Here is a 16,455-nt window from a genome sequence, read left to right on the forward strand (position 1 = left end):
CACTTGCCCAGCTAACCTAGGAGTGATGCCCACCATTAAGACAATTAGAGCTGGAGAAGATAAACCAGTCATTCGTGTGCACGATCCAATTTTTATCAATAAATTTGCTTAAAGATGCTGGCAAAAGTCTTACCTCTGGCAGCGCTGCATGGCTGCAGCTTCTTGAAACTGAGCCTTGCCTTTACTTATTATTACCAGTCAGTCTGAGAGGCAATTTCACCAGTTCCACTTTCGAGGGTGGTTGTGTTTCATTGACAATTACTCCAACAAAGCTGCAAGTTACCCAGTTCTTTAAAGGAGTTTGTGATTACTTTAAGAGAAGCATTACAATCACAAACTTGTAGGTGAGATGAACTTTTGGATGCTTGTTCCAGTGATTATAACAGTGCTACAGGCAACTATTTAAAGCAGCCTTTTCAAAAAAACGTATCAGGTCATTTTGACAGACTTTTCTGGTTGTTGGTTGTTTTTTGTTTTGCTACTTCTAGCCAGAACAATTTAATTTTATTGACCTGGAATTCTTGCTTGTTTTACAAAGAAGCCATTTGCTTATTTGGTGTGTCAGTATTTCGCATCTAGACCGGTATCGGCTGCTGTTAGCTGACCTGCAGCAGTCCTCCTGACGTCCTTAAAGCCCAGCACAGCGCTGTCTCTTCTCTGTCATTGCAGGCTTTCCCCAGCACTCCAGAACCTGACAGAGAGCAGAGCACAGGTGCCTTCAGGCGGTTTTCACAGGGCTACAAATGCCATTTGCTGAAGATCACTGATCAAAATTGTTCACCCCAGTGGATGCTATTTAAAATCCCCCTCACTGTTTGCCTGGGAAGTACATCATCCTAATATGACACCAGCACCAACACAGAGCAAATATTTACAGAACACTTCCCCCTCCTCTCATTACAAACAATTCTGCTATCTGCAGTTGGCAATGGACACGTGCCATGTTCAATTACACCAGAAACAAAAGACGTTCTAAAAAAAAAAAGCTGCTTATGTTTCTAGCCTCTTCACTTACAGGCTTTGTCTCCAGTGGCTTCATTTTTGTGCTTTGTAATTTCTAGCTTCTCTTGATTCCATTATTTCCCCCCTTTGATTATTAAATATTGCACAGTTGCTGTCTTCATTCCTTCTCTTCCAACACTTTATGTCCTTTCATTTTTATCCATCACTGTAAACTTTTTTAAAAGTCTTGGTTTTCACTCACATTTGTGTCTAAATTCCCTCTTCCTGCAAGTTTGCTTTAGGGCATCCCCCCACCTGCAGCAAACGATCCCCGAATGCTGCACACCACTGGACAGGATTTCCTTTCACCCAGCAGCAGCAGGTCACACTGGCAGGACCAATGGATCCCGTTTCCCCCCCTAGCACTCCTCTTGGTTTTCTCCACCTGGCCTAGGTGTTTTTCATGTGTTTTGTGTTAAAGTAAAGGGGATGTTCCACCTATCTGCATCCCTGCAAACAACCAAAAAGCCTACCAGGAGCTACAAACTGTACAATAACAGGGGGTGGGGAAGCATCCCTTGTGTCCCGAAGAACGCAATGATAACTTTCGGCCCAGGCTTTAGCCTAAAAACGGGCATATTCTGGTCTGCCTCCCCCCTCAGCGCCCTGTGCTGGCTGCAGAGGACCTGAGTTGTGTTTCACAAACCAGAGCTACCCTGAAGAGAACTGTGCCTGCAGGGTAAGCAGTGCCTAGGCAACAGGTCACCGTGTTTCCTGGGTTGGCACGCAGTAATCCCCTGCCCACTCACTGCATTCACTTCACACCGTGTGCCTTTACACAGCACTTATCATCCCGTATCAGTGGTGGCTTCGTAACAAAGCCACCACCTCAAACACCTCTCTAACCCCCGCTTCCTAGAGGTCTTGCTGCTCATGTTGGCCACCACAATCCAGTGATTACTGATCCCGTGATGGCCAACATCCCCTCAAAATCATACCATTTAAAATAGTTTCTGCATCTTTTGTCTCCCCTGCACTTTGCCAAAAGCCAGTTTTCAGTTTCAAACCATGCCCTTCTTTTGTACTTTTATCACTCGTTTGGTATCCGGATGAACCCCAGCTCAATAAATTAATTCTCCTTCTCACACAGACGCACGGTGGCATAGCATCTCCTCTTGACTGTGTCAGATTCACAGCCAACATCTTCCAGCATTTTCCTCTTCCATATTTAAGGAGGGAAGCTCCAGGACGCAGACTGTGGCAGCAGCACACCAACCACATGAGCCAGTCTGGGTAAGAACTTACCACAGCGTTTTTCTGTGCAAGATGGGAACCCAAGCAGCCCTTCCCAAAGCAAAAGGAAAGAACGACCCAGTGCTAACTCACCTGAACTTGGCACCAGCTCCTGAGCTGATGGCTCTGGCAGGATCCCCATACAATTACATAACTACATGGTGATGGTGTCACTCTCCAGCTACACGGATCTCTGAGTTGTTTTAACGACGAACCCCTAAAAGAGCTCCTGCTTTGTGACCACAGGAACAAAATTGCTCCACCAATCCTCATAAAAGTTATTTATTTGAGGAAAGCATTTATTGTTTCCTGTGAAAAGCTTAAATCCTCCTGAATAGCAGAGGAAAGGCAGGAAGAAAAACTCATCAATCTCCAGGCCAAGCCACTGGAATAGACAAAGGTCAGCTTCAGTATGGATCATCTCCTCACAGCTACCTGCAGACACTAGAGAAAGACACGCCTCCAGTAACTGTTTTGGAGCCTAATGCATTTTAGTAACAGCATCTGGAGTTTCTGGCAACGAGGTGATCTGAAGTGTAGGGGATTCACTGGGGAGCAAGTTAAAAGGTACCTCAAAAAGCTGCCCAAGCTGCCCACATTCTTGTATGCACGTGTTTTGCCTTGATGGCTTACTCTCTCAGCTGTGCTGCCCTGCAGTCATAGCGAGGGTTGGTCTTTTATAACCTCCGTCGCTCTTGTTTGAGAGAGGATAACTGATGCAAAAACGATCCAACAAAAATGTGAATACACATCCCGTTGCATGGGGGGACATGACTGCATGGGCAGGTGCTTTTCACAGACACTAGAAAGCTGTGTAATTCTTTGCTAAGTGTATTGGGTGCATTTTCAAGCCTGACTTACACAGCATGTCTAAGTAGTCAGGATTATCACCTGAAGAAAGCTGTGCCACTGAGAAAAAGCAGAGCTGAGAGAGAAAAAAATAACTGAAGAGACCCATTGTTTACTTTGGAGGTGACAGCAAGGCAAAGAGTATTTGTTCCAATGAACTTTATTTAATTCTGTATTATACAAGTGGGATTTGGATCCCAGAACTTCTCATCATGAACATAATGGAGAAGCTCCACTGCACAAAACGGAGGAAGAATTTTGGAGCCAGAGGACAGGCTAGATCAAATCGTTTCTTGCCATGCAGCCAGCAATTCTTCCTCCTTCATACAGTGTGCTTCAAAGGCCAGCAGGTTTACCCCAGGAGTAAAGGAGACAGCCAGCTCTAAACACTCCTCCTTCCTCCTCACCCCAACAAAAGAGGCAGCTCAATGCCAGACAGAGTAGTGGAATGATTAAAGATAAGGAGTACATTAGGTTTTCAGTCTCTCAACCAGCCCACTAGATTAAGCAGTGGCCTGGTTACTCCCTCTCTCCTGAAAAAGATCCAGGCAAATCAAAGACCTAAAATACTGCGGACTTACCTCCTTTCCTTCCCCCATCCCATAGCCTTGCTCTCTAAGCAGAGAGCAGGCAATGAACTCTGAGGAGGCTGAAGGAAAGCCAAGGGAAATCAGGGGCTACCTGAATCCCTGGGAATCTGGTGGCTACCCTGGTGCCCTCATTCATTCCCTGTGAGGTTCAGGCACCTGTTTGGAATAGTACACAGAGAGGGCCTCCCTTAGGGACTTGGAAGCAACCAGGGACCCAGAACACAGAGGAAGTGCCGTGAGGGTACACACCATTCCAGGGATGGCCGAAACCACAAACAGGGCAAGGCTCCCCCCAGCCAAGGCCCCAAGGGCTGGGGGAGTTGGGACGAGGCCCTGGCAGGGGGAAGAGAGCTCCTGCAGCAGTGCTAAGGGCTCATGGGGTTTTATTTCTTCTTCCTCTCCTGGGAACAGCGAGGGCAGAACCTGGTAGGAAGGGAAGTAAAAAGCCAGCATTTATGGCCTGATATATAAACATATACAAAGATACAGTCTCAAAAGCTCTTTTCCAAGGTTCCAACCAAAGCCTTAATTCAAAGTTTCCTTCTGAAAAGGACATCCTAGCATGTACATACAATATCCTCCCTCTTGCCACCCCAGGCCTCCCCTTTCCAGAGACCAACGGGCCCTCCAGGGTGTTTGCTTTTAGCCCTCACTCACCATTTTCCTCTTGGTTTTGTTGTCAGACCCACACAGGCAAAATGAAACCATTCGATGGAACACTGTTGGGGTGGAGAGCAGGCAGTTAAAGAGCAGTTTTCTTTCGAAATCTTTGTTTCTGGACTACTGAAGTTTCCCAACATCTGATCAAACTCCTGCTAGCAGCGATGTTAACGGGATCAGTCAGGAAATGGGGACTCACACCCACCCCATACAATGTTAGTGAGCAGAATTCCCCTCCGTGCTTGCTGAGGGTGGGGCCAAAAAAGCAGCCTGTCATTTCAGGAGTAAACCTGGAGGGAGTTGCACGTAACAGGACACATCGCTGCTCTGCCAAACTACCCGAGATAAGACCTCCTCCTGCCACTGCTTGCTACATCAGCCCCCAAGGTGGGACAAGACATCCTGTAGGAGATTCTCCTCCCCCACCTCCACCATGCACGGGCTCTTACGTCTGGGTTGTCGCAGCCAATCATCTCCCCGTAGGAGACCTGGTGGCAGAGGCAGTACGTAGGCTCGTTGGGGTCCACAGGCATATCCAGTACATCCGAAGGGTGCACGTTCCCAAAAGTGACTGAAGGCATCCCGTATTCCGTGCTACTGCAGGAGAAAGGAATAACCTAGGTGAGCAAATGAACCAGCATCGGTTCCCTTCGTGTCCCCCACGATGATGCCCTTAATTTGCCAGACAGCCACACCTCTTTTTTAAGCACACACACCCACCTCCCCTGATGTGACCTGCGTTCCCCTTCATGCCACACTCCCCTGAAACAAATAAAAGGCCTCTTTCTTGTGTTTTGTTTTTTTTTTTTGTTTTGTTTTGTTTTTGTTTGTTTGTTTGTTTTTTTTCCCCCCAAACAGGGACAGAAGACACACAGCCTGGTCTGGGTGAGGACCGGATCCTTCAGAGGGAAGTCTGGCTAGGTCTCCCTTGGTCTGATTTGCACTGCTGCTCCTCACTTCCCCAAATTTCTTAAATGCTTACGTGCGGACAAGCTTCAGCTTCTTTTGGGCAGTCTTTGGTGCCTCCTCATCAGAGTTCTTCCCTTTAGAGCGAGCACGGGCAGCTTTCTTCTCTTTCTGGGCTCGGCCCTCTGGTAACAAGAGAAGAAGTTGTTGCACCTGCCACCCCGTCAGAACAGACCCCTGACAGGAACACCCTCTTCAGCACTAAGACGCGCTCCTGCTGTGGAGCGTGTGTTGGCTTTGGGCCACGCACCCCATCTTAGTTTTATCTAGCGGCCTTGCACACGCTCACAGAAAAGAGCCCAGGACACCATCTTTTTACCTGTCCTTCAGATTCCAGCGTAACAGTCTTTGATCTGTACCACTCCAGTGCCTGCCTTCATCCCCACCACTTCCACAGGCACTCGGCTGCCTCCTGTCTCAATCTGCAGCCCAGTGGTGGTACTCACTCTTCTTGCCCTTGCTGGAAGAGCTGTCATAGTCACTCGACTCTATCTGCTTCTCCTTCAGGTCTGCTTCAAAGCGAGCAAGGTCTGTGTCCAGCCGCCGGATGTGCTTATCGACCTGCAGAGATGACATTGAGCAGGAATTACCACGGAAAAGAGCCCGAGGGAGAAAGAGCAGAGAAGCAAGAGCGTGCAGGGCCCGAAAAAGAGATCAGGGCCTTCCAGGACTGGGGGTGTCAGTACAGCCTGTCATACAATAACCACTAGACACTTCCCTTCATACCATCTCGTAGGTCTGCATTGCCAGCTGAACCTTGTCATCCCCAAACTCCTTGCACTTCCCATAGGCCTCCTGGATTTGCTTGAGGAGCCCCAGTTTTTCCTCTGACGACAAAGTCCGCGCGTTGCTGATGTACTCCGTGGCCAACTTATCGATCTCCGACTTGAGGTCTGAAACAAGTTTAGCATTAGCACACAAATACACAAACACACACTGGTGGGACGGGTTGCCCAGGGGGGTGGTGGAGTCACCGTCCCTGGGGTTGTTTAAGGAAAGGTTGGATGTGGTGCTTGGGGATGTGGTTTAGGGGGTGACATTGGGGGTAGTGGGGTGGTTGGACCAGATCTTGGAGGGCTTTTCCAACCTTAATGATTCTATGGAATGATTCTGTTAGGAAAGACCATGAAGTATAAGGATAGGAAAGAATAGGTTGGGATAAGGTTGGGAAAGGATGAGAGCAGCTGCAGGTTTCCTTCCCTGCCCTGAGAACCCTGTGACGAAGGCACAGCACAGAAGAGCTGGCCAGGCCGCACGCTTTCTGTCTCATCGCAGAAACCATCTCCGATGCTCACCTTCCGTCCTCTGATCCAGATCTCGCATGAGCTGGAAGTTTCTCTGCAGCTCAAAAGGCAGGTTCTCGATGCCTGCAGGGGAAGGAGGACACACGGAGCAGTCAGGTTCAAGGCAGGAACCAAGCTAGCAGCTGATCACAGCACCTACACCAGCCCTGCCACTCCCAGCACGCCTTCCTGCTGCACACGAGCACGCCTCTGCTCTCAGCTGTCCCTTCTTCTGCCTCCTATCCCACAACCTCAGCGTAGCCTGTCCAGCACCTGCAAGGTGCTGTGCATCACGAATAACAAATGTTTCTACAACTCGGCACGAGCAACGTGAAGCTGAGAGTCAATTAATTCTCAACGCACAGCGCTACTCGCCCCCTAGCCATCAGCAGATACTGCACTGACAAAGCTGATAAAAACAATTCTCGTTTTCCGTGGCTGTCTGATCAAACGGAGGGCTCCCATCACTGCGCTAACATCAAGTCCAAGCCTGATCGCTGCCACCTCTATACCTGACAGAAAAAAAAACAATCTCTTGCAGGTATAAATAAAGGGGGGGAGGTGGGGAGGAAGAGCTCTTCAGAAACACAACATAAGCACACCTGCCTCCTGGACCCTCCCTGCAGCACAGGCAGAATGTAAATGAAGGCGTCTCTGCCCGTAATCAAAGCTGTCTAACACAATGGCCCCAGCAGTGCTCTCTGCTTTCACTGCCATATGCTTCTACACCAGAGACACTTCCTGAAAAACAAGAGATTTTTTTTATTTTTTCTTAAAGTACAGTACACAGGCTGTGAAATTTATTCGTACAAGAGGTAAAAGCCATTGTAGGCTTCACCGAGCTTAGAAGATATTTAAACTTCTTTTTTCACACACACACAACACTGTGAGTTACATACAAAGGCCCTGTAGGTAATTAAGCTATTGCTGCAACAGGTTTTGTTGCCATTTCTACTTTGAATATCTGAGGGATTTGCAGGTAGCAGGTGTCCTGAAGAATACAGGTACATGATCATGCAGCAGGCATGCATCGCTGCCCTGTGTCCAAGGTTAACAGTGCAAAACCACCTTCTGAAAAAAATAAATAAATGAGGAAGCAGCAACATTAAGGCTGTGTGAATGTTCCCAGATTTGATGCTTCCTGTTGGCCTACTCTGACAGACTTTGCACCAGGCTCGAGCAGCCCGCAGCTGATGTTACATCCCTACAGCTCAAAAAACATCTCAAAAAAAATCAAATCAGTGACACAACGCTGAGAAACATCGCTGCTTACAAAGGGAACTTAATGGCAGGGATGAAATTCAGCTCAGGTACCTTAACATCGTTCCCTTTTCTTGTAATCCCCATCCTCGTTGACTCCAAGCCTTCCAATTTGTGCAGAAATGAACCATGTTTCATGCAGCAGCACACTACTTTTTACTCCTCTCCTCTAGGAGAAATCAGCATTTGTTCTTGCGTTGCACGCCGTGTGCCAGATATGCACCAGTTGATTAATCCTGGACCATCGCGACCTCTGAATTCTTGACTTGGCAGATTTCAGAAAAATATCTATGTAATTTCCTTTTTCTCCTCTAAAGCAAAGGCAGCTGCTGCAAGCAGACATTCCACCACATACCTAGCTTTCTCTCGGCAGGGCTGCGAACCGTTCAGTTCAGAGCACACCTGGGCTAGCACAAAAACCAGCAGGCCGCTATTTTTCGGGCAGAACAACCCGAAATGAGGTTACGGTTGGGTTTCACAGCAACGTGCTACCAGCAGGAGGAATTCGGACAGGAATTTGCTTCCGTTACAGCACCTGAAAGGGGCTGTGCTCTGTTTTTTTTTGTTGTTTTTTTTTTTACAGATGTCGCTGTGAAAATCTGCCACCAGCTGCCACTGCCACCATCACGTGCCCTCGCCTGGGAAGCTTCTGTTCTACCTGCGCCTCTCCCTCCTACACAGAAAGCACAGCGCGATCCAGCTGCAGCTACACGAGCCTGGATGAACTATTTCTGTGGCAGTCGGCTTGCCTCAGCACGGGGGAGCTTTCTGACCTCTGCAGCTTAACCCAGAAGCTCCTCCCGACCCTTCTGAAGCAGAGCCCTTCATCACACACCGTTTATCGCCGTGGGCCAAACACTTGCTGAAACTGTTTGGCCTGTGTTGTGCAGTCCATTAAAAATAAATAAATCTAAGGTTTAAAATTTCCATTGTCTCTTTCTTACTACACCAACACCTTTTCCCCTCTGTCTTTCCAAAACGATTTGGTATTTCTGTAACTGCTTCCTCCCGTGTTTCTCCTTTCCCCTTTACAATCCATTCATGCTTTCTTCTCACAGTGGGACGCACCCAAGCTCTTCTGGACTAAATGCTGTATTTGCCAGTACCCAAACAGTTCTCAGATTCTGAAAGAGATCACAGGAAAAAGAAATTGTCTGTCTGAGCAAGCGCAGTCAGGACACCCTAACAGACACATTCGACTGCTAGGGCACAGGCGAGTGCGGTCACTCTGCCACAGGCAACAATTGGACAGAAAAATAAGGAGAGGCAAAGACCTCTCAGCACAGACGCAGCAGAGCAGCGAGAGAGGAAGCCAAGGATGGGGAAGATGACAGGCTTGCACAAGGGCAGGATAACCCCTGTAAGGAGTACCACACCAGGGAACTGTATGGCTACGTTAGAGATCAGCCTTGATGTCAGAAGTTCGGAGGACACGGAGGACTGAGATGTCAAACGAGAGGCACAACACTTCCAGCTGGTCACAGGTCTCCAAGGGCAGGGACCACCACTGAAGGGCTCGAGGGCTTTTTGCCAAGACAGGCAGATCAGATGTGTGAAGAAATACAGAGAAAACGCAGAACGCTCCATCTTGTACCACCCTTTTCTCTCAACTCTGCTGAAGACAGCAGTCAATGACCAAATCTGTTCTAAGTGAACTGGCCATTACCAGCAGCAAAAGCATTGGCTCAGTGTGGGCTGTGCCAGCAGCTCTCACAGAAACACAGGATGCCTGTGAATCACCAAACCCTCTCCCTTGCAGGAGATCTGTAATCTTCCATACCTGCGTGCTGCGGTACGGATCCACCTAACCCAAAGCCTCGGGAAGGTGACAAGCACCTTCCAATCCATGACAACGTTTAACATAAAAGGAAAGGATGAAGAGATGGCAAACCTGAAGTATGATGCAGGAAGCTCGATAGGCAGGAACAGAAAGCTCCCCCAATGAGTACAGTTAACTCAGTGTTAACTGCGGACTCCTCAGCTAATGGTGCAGTGAGATAGCTAAATGTTGGCCGAATCTAGATGCGCAGAGCTATGGGGTGGGGAAAGCTGGGAACATTTCTGTTGCTTTGTTACCATTCTCCTCACCCAGGCTTTACACTGACATTCATTCAATATCTGACCAGCTTTGAATGGAAACGTGAATTTCCTCCCAGTCCGGTGCACACTTCCCAACTGGGATGATGAAAGTTTCACATCCAGCAAGACAAATAAAGCAACAGCCTCATCAGTCCAGGCAGAAAATGTGGTGGGCAGGGTTGGCTGGAACAAACAGGGAAGGTGGCATCTCATCTCCTCGTTTCTCTAAGGAGGAAGCACACCCACAGACACGACCCTTGCATCTGGTCAGCCATCCCCAGCAGCAGAGCACAGGAAGGTGAGCAGCTCGCAGTAAACTGGCCAGCCAAGGAGAGGTACACTCCTCGGTTCTGTTGCTATAGAAGATAGATTTGTGGGGTGTCCCTGTGCTTACTTTATTTCCATACCCTCTGACCAGATAAACAGGGATGCACCAGCATTAGGAAGTGTTGTTGAACAACCCTACAAGCCTCTTGAAACATCTAACCGTGAAGAAAACACGGTGTTTGCATCCCATCTTCTGGAGGATCTGTATTAGTCACCCTCCCTTGCTCCCACTCAAAGCCTCCACTACGGTATTTCTAAGCCTGTGAGCATGCAAATGCTGAGCCAAACACGGCAACTCCAGGCTGAGCAACCCCAAACTCCTCTGGGGAGCTCTCATGCACACGCAACCACGAAATACCACGGTTTTCTTTCATCTCGTTCTTCCTCCACCCCTTTCTACACCTCTAATTCATTTGCAGCCACAGTTTTCCTCCTGCTGAAGTTGCGTTGCTTTCTTGGCGTGAAGGCAAGCGCTTCCCTACCTTGCTCTCTCCCCTCAGAAGCAGACACAACATTGATTTGAGACCAGGAGGACAACATTTGAAGAGATGGAACGCTTTTTATGCTTAACTTCAATCACTAAGGAGAACTGAGGAAAGAGCCATAGAAATAAACAATGGAGAACAGAAGTGGAGCAAGAACCACTCCTCCTCTTCCCCTTCCCCGAATTCTTTGGCTCAGCATTGTCGTTGAAGGGCCAGCCTCAGCATGATGAAGGCGGGCAGGGGATCAGGGCAGTCAACAGAGGGACTTTCAGCACTGAAGGAACACGCACATTTTTTTGCTGCAGGAACACCTGCTAGGGGCATAACACGCTTCAGACAGCCACACTTTGCCGTGAAGGGCTTAGAGCAAAGGCACGTCTAATCCTAGGTCTAAAATCAATTTTAAATTACAGCAAGGACCTGAAAGAAGAATGTTTTTTCCCAGCACAGTGGAATAGCCCGCTTCCCTCACCAGGAAAATGAACAACTGAGGTGAAGAGACTAAGGGCAGCTCGTTGCAAACACACCTCTTGACATGTCAATGCTGCAAATCCTCACTACTTAGGATTGTTTGTTCAAAGCACACTTTAGTTGCAGCTATGAGCATTCTGCACATCTGCTATAGAGGAAACACAAACATCAGTCACATTTTGTCCGGGTGGCATTCAACAGGACACCACCTTTTTTCTCCCTACAATCCTCACTTACTCCATTACACACCTTCCTTTCTTCAAGCATCTGAAGAGGTCCGACAAGCAAACTGCCCTCTTTCATCACACACTCCTCATTCACCCCCTGAACAGACCCAGACAGTAAAGGATATGAAAGAGAAATGCTGCAGGACGGAAAAAAAAATCAACTGAAAGCCACATCTACGTTAGATGCGAAAAGAACACTAAGAAGAATTTCAGTGCAACAAGCAGAAGCAGATATTAGACATTTTGAAAAGAGCTGACCAAAAGTTCTGGACTATTTATTTGTAGCAGTTTACAGGATATTTTGGAATGTTACCCAACTTTTAAAAAGTGAACTTAAAAAAAAAATTATATTGAAATAATCATCAAAGAAAAAAAAATGAAGGAAGGAGTGAGGGGGGAACAATCGGGAGGCATGAAACCAGTAAAAGAAATGGACCAGCTGATCTGGGATCACCTCAGAGAATTCAACAAGGGTGACAACGCAGGTTAAGTTGTGACACCCTCCCTTCCCCAACTTTCCTGATAAACTTTTTTTTTTAATATTATTATTTTTAAAGAGTATACATATCATTAGCAAAAATATCATTTTTCAATGATTGAACTACAACTTGGATCAAAAACTTGACGTGTTATCAGAAAGGCTTTTCAGTAAGGGTATATTCAACAGGAAAACAATAACCCAACCCGACTTCTTTAGTTAGCACCGTAACAAAGACTGGTAATAAAGGACCATGTGCATTCAGAGAGTCAGAACCTCAAGTAGGATGTCAAAAGATGAGAGCAGGCTTGGAGGAGAACAATATGGCTAATTGAAAAATACATCATTATAAGAAATTCATTTTTTCCCTAAGGTACCAGAAAGAAAGTTCAGATTTAATTAATTAGAATCTACACAAGGAAGAAGATTTTAATAAGGGGACACTTCAACACACCAGGTAAAAGGCACAGGTGCGATGACTAAGTGGTGGAATTGTGAAAATCAGCTACAGACAAGTCAAACTGTGTCAGGAGAGCTATTGGCAAACTAACCCACTGAAGACTGAGATGGATTCTCAACTCTATGTATTAATACCCATGTAAACTGCCTTTCTTAAAGAAACTCTAATTAGAGCACAGCAACTGTCCTACAGCTAGCTAACGAAGGGAAGTCACATTGTATATGAGATACGCGATACTGGATTAAAAAAGGCAAAGCCACCGTAGCGAATGCTTTTTTGCTCTTCCCAACAGTCTTGTAGCCAGATATTTTACGTACTTTTAGACTGTGAACATAAAAAAGTAAAGCGACACACCTTAAAAAAAATGACACCACCACTGTATTAATATCCACCTTCAGCAGGATGACAACCTCTAACTCAATTGCAGGAGCACACATCTCAGCTGAGACAAAATAGAAGATCTTATATTTTTCCTCCGCAAGTATGTGTACTAGAGGGGAACAGAGGCATTCCCATGGAGTTCATAGATTTTAGCTAACAGTAACGGTGACATCCAGAAGCTGGACATCCAGAACCAGAGCAGTCTCTAGCCACCAAGATAACCTACAGGTTCTTCTCTCTCTTGTCTTAACGCCTACCCTACCTCTACTGGTTTCAAATCCCAGCCTTTCACCCCTGTATCTCTGCAGCCCTTCTCACATACACTTCTGCTCTACCCAGTAAGGAAACACCGCGTTCCCCCCCCGGACCAGCTCCCTGTCCACCCCGCACATCCACCTCTCGCCTCGCCCCCACCCCTCAGGCATCTTCCCCTCCTCGCCCACCCTTCCCACTGCCCTCTGCGCCCTCCTCACAGACCCCAGAGCAACATTACAGCCTGTGCGCTCCCACTGTCTTCTCAGCTTCGGTGGCAGAGCATTACTTACTACAATTCTTGAACTTTTTAAAATTCTTTTAACCTTTCTCAAGAGCCTCCCTTCCCTAAGGGCAGAGGCCAGGCCGAGAGCCGCCGGCCGCGGGGCTCGCAGCAGGCCCGTGCGCCCCGGGCTCGGCCAGCACCCGGGCAGGGCCCGTCCCCTGTCCCTCTTCTTCTTCTTCCTCTTCCTCTTCTTCTTTTTCTTCTTCTTCTTCTTCCTCTCCCTCCTCTTTTTCCTCCCTTTTTTCCCCTCGCCCCCGCCCCGCCGCTTACTGTCCAGGTAGTGCTCCAGGTACATCCCCGCCGCCATCTTGCGCCCCCCACACACCGCCACTTCCGGCAGCCGGCGCGCCCCCACCGGAAGCGGCCCTTGCCCGGCTGGTGAAGCCGCTTCCGCCCTGGCTCCGGGACGCTTGGCGCCCGCCGCCATTTTGGGCCCTGAGGGGCGGTGTGTGGGGGGGGTGGGGACCTGCGTCCTTCACCGCCGGGCTTCGGCCTCGGCAGGGCTACGGGGGTGCCCCCTGGCCACCGATAATTTGCAGGAGGCTGGCTGGGCACTTCTGCTGGATAATGTGCGTGGGGAGGTGCTCTTAGTCCCTTACAGCACTGTATGCGTCCATTTACTGCGTTGCCAGCTGCGACAAACTGCTGGGACGTTATAACCAGAGGTGGTCTTTGCGCTGAGGTGGTTGGGGTACAGGCTCGACATGCCTAACAAAGCAATAAACCCATGAAGTGAAGCTCAACGTCTACCGTCTCTCTCTCTCTTTTTTTTTTTTTTCCTCCATCTAAACAAAACCACTTCCATGGCCATACAGAATCACAGAATCACAGAATTTCTAGGTTGGAAGAGACCTCAAGATCATCGAGTCCAACCTCTGACCTAACGCTAACAGTCCCCACTAAACCATATCCCTAAGCTCTACATCTAAACGTCTTTTGAAGACTTCCAGGGATGGTGACTCCACCACTTCCCTGGGCAGCCTGTTCCAGTGTCCAACAACCCTTTCAGTAAAGAAGTTCTTCCTAACATGCAACCTAAAACTCCCCTGGCTCAACTTAAGCCCATTCCCCCTCGTCCTGTCACCAGGCACGTGGGAGAACAGGCCAACCCCCACCTCACTACAGCCTCCTTTAAGGTACCTGTAGAGAGCGATAAGGTCGCCCCTGAGCCTCCTTTTCTCCAGGCTGAACAAGCCCAGCTCCTTCAGCTGCTCCTGGTAGGACTTGTTCTCCAGGCCCTTCACCAGCTTGGTTGCCCTTCTCTGGACCCGCTCAAGCACCCCCATGTCCTTGTAGCGAGGGGCCCAAAACTGAACACAGTACTCGAGGTGCGGCCTCACCAGAGCCGAGTACAGGGGAACGATCACCTCCCTAGCCCCGCTGGTCACACTGTTTCTTATACACCACATATGGCTTCTAGATTAGAGATACACGTGCTATGGACTTCAGGAGCCCATCCCTAAGCAGTCCTTTGCTAGTGATGGTACACACAAGGTGTTCTAGGTCACAAATTTAATTATAAATAAATTGAGACCATTATCATCTTCTGGTCCTTAGGACCTAAATTCAGGATTGCTGTTCAGGAGGTCAGGGTTAACTTTGTGTGCCATAATTGAGTTTGTATTTTGTAAACATTAAACTTCATCTGCATTTCTCCTGCCCACTCGCTCACCTGTGTTGCTTTCTTTCCCCCAGGCTTCTTGTTCCTCCTAAAAGTTTCCAAGGCACCATACCAATATTTATTTATAGGGACATTCTAGGATTAAGCCTTTTAGCAACCTGCAACCCGACTCTGAGAAGCTGTGATGAGAAATGAACTGCAACTGTTTGACTTACTGGCCATTTTGCTGATGCACTGTTTGGTTAATTCACAGAACCTCTCTGTTCTGAAGATGCAAATAGTTCTGCTAGAATCACACAATCATTAAGGTTGGAAAAGACCTCCCATACCTCACCTAGGTCCAACCATCCCCCTACCACCAATGTCAGCCACTAAACCATGTCCCTAAGCACCACATCCAACCTTTCCTTAAACACTCCCAGGGATGATGACTCCACCACTTCCCCAGGCAACCTGTTCCACTGCCTGACTGCTCTTTCCAAGATGAATGTCTCCTCATTTCCAACCTGAACCTCCCCCTGGTGCAACATGAGGCCATTCCCTCTAGTCCTATCACTAGTTACCTGTAAGAGGCTGACCCCCAGCTCCCCACACCTTCCTTTCAGGTAGATGTAGAGAGCCATAAGGTCTCCCCTGAGCCTCCTCTTCCCCAGATTAAACAAACCCAGTTTCCTCAGTCACTCCTCACAGGACTTGTGTTCCAGGCCCTTCACCACCTTCATAGCCCTTCTCTGGACACGCTCCAGGGCCTCGATGTCCTTGTAGTGAGGGGCCCAAAACTGAACACAGTACCCAAGGTGCAGCCTCACCAGAGAGAGCACAGGGGGTCGTTCACCTCCCTGGTCCTGCTGGCCACACTACTCCTGTTATAAGCCAGAATGCTGTTGGCTTTCTTGGCCACCTGGGCACACTGCCAGCTCATGTTTGGGCGAGCATTAACCAACGCGTCCAGATCTTTTTCCTGTGCACAGCTTTCCAGACACTTGCCCCAAGCCTGTAGTGTTGAATGGGGTAATTAAAGTCATTGAAGTTACTCAATGTTTTTAATTATTCAAAAAACTTTCTTGCTCTTTAGTTCTGTTGCAAAGGAACTGGTTTCAGTTAAGCTAAATATTATTGTTAAACCTCGCTTTGTTTTTAAAGTACTTAAAAATTGTATAAATTGCCTTACAATCCTTAATTACGGAGAAGGATGTGGCTGTTACTTAGAAAGTCTACATCCTCTGCCCTGTCACAACACTAAACCAGGCACCCCCAAATGCATTGTGTTTGGAGCTACTGTGCTGAATGGAGCTGATGTTAAGAAACAGGCATTCTTAGACATCACTGATTTGGTTAATAAGAGACTACCCAGGAATCTCAGTTTATCCTCCAAGTTAAGGCAGTAGAAACGGTTTCAGGAAAAGCTAGTTCCTGAACTCTGAATCTAGAAGTTTTATTTTTTCTTGCTTTAAAAAGCTGAGGCACTGAGGTTCATGTGGAAGTATGTCTCCCTGGGTTCCAGGAGCAACCTGATTGGCAGATGAGGTGTTACCACTGCAGGTA

At 48.0% G+C, this 16,455-nt stretch overlaps 1 protein-coding gene across 2 annotated transcripts; it reads right to left on the minus strand.

Moving 5' to 3' along the window:
• Window positions 1-3,228: 3,228 nt before the first annotated feature.
• Window positions 3,229-13,696, minus strand: ING4 (inhibitor of growth family member 4). Of its 2 annotated transcripts, XR_014686391.1 has the most exons (9): window positions 13,560-13,696; window positions 6,596-6,667; window positions 6,027-6,193; window positions 5,747-5,861; window positions 5,317-5,425; window positions 4,784-4,931; window positions 4,332-4,393; window positions 3,924-4,097; window positions 3,229-3,830 (listed from the first exon to the last, which is right to left on the minus strand). XR_014686391.1 is itself a non-coding variant. In XM_084501622.1 (8 exons), the coding sequence occupies exons 1-8, from the start codon at window positions 13,594-13,596 to the stop codon at window positions 4,058-4,060; spliced, it is 750 nt and encodes a 249-aa protein (XP_084357748.1). In that variant the 5' UTR covers window positions 13,597-13,696; the 3' UTR covers window positions 3,229-4,057. The 2 variants fall into 2 exon arrangements, 1 of the variants encoding a protein (XP_084357748.1); XM_084501622.1 differs by having other exon boundaries at window positions 3,229-4,097.
• Between the last annotated feature and the right edge of the window lie 2,759 nt (window positions 13,697-16,455).

Source organism: Aythya ferina, assembly GCF_964211825.1.
Source record: "Aythya ferina genome assembly, chromosome: 1".
NCBI classification, from domain to species: Eukaryota; Metazoa; Chordata; class Aves; order Anseriformes; family Anatidae; genus Aythya; species Aythya ferina.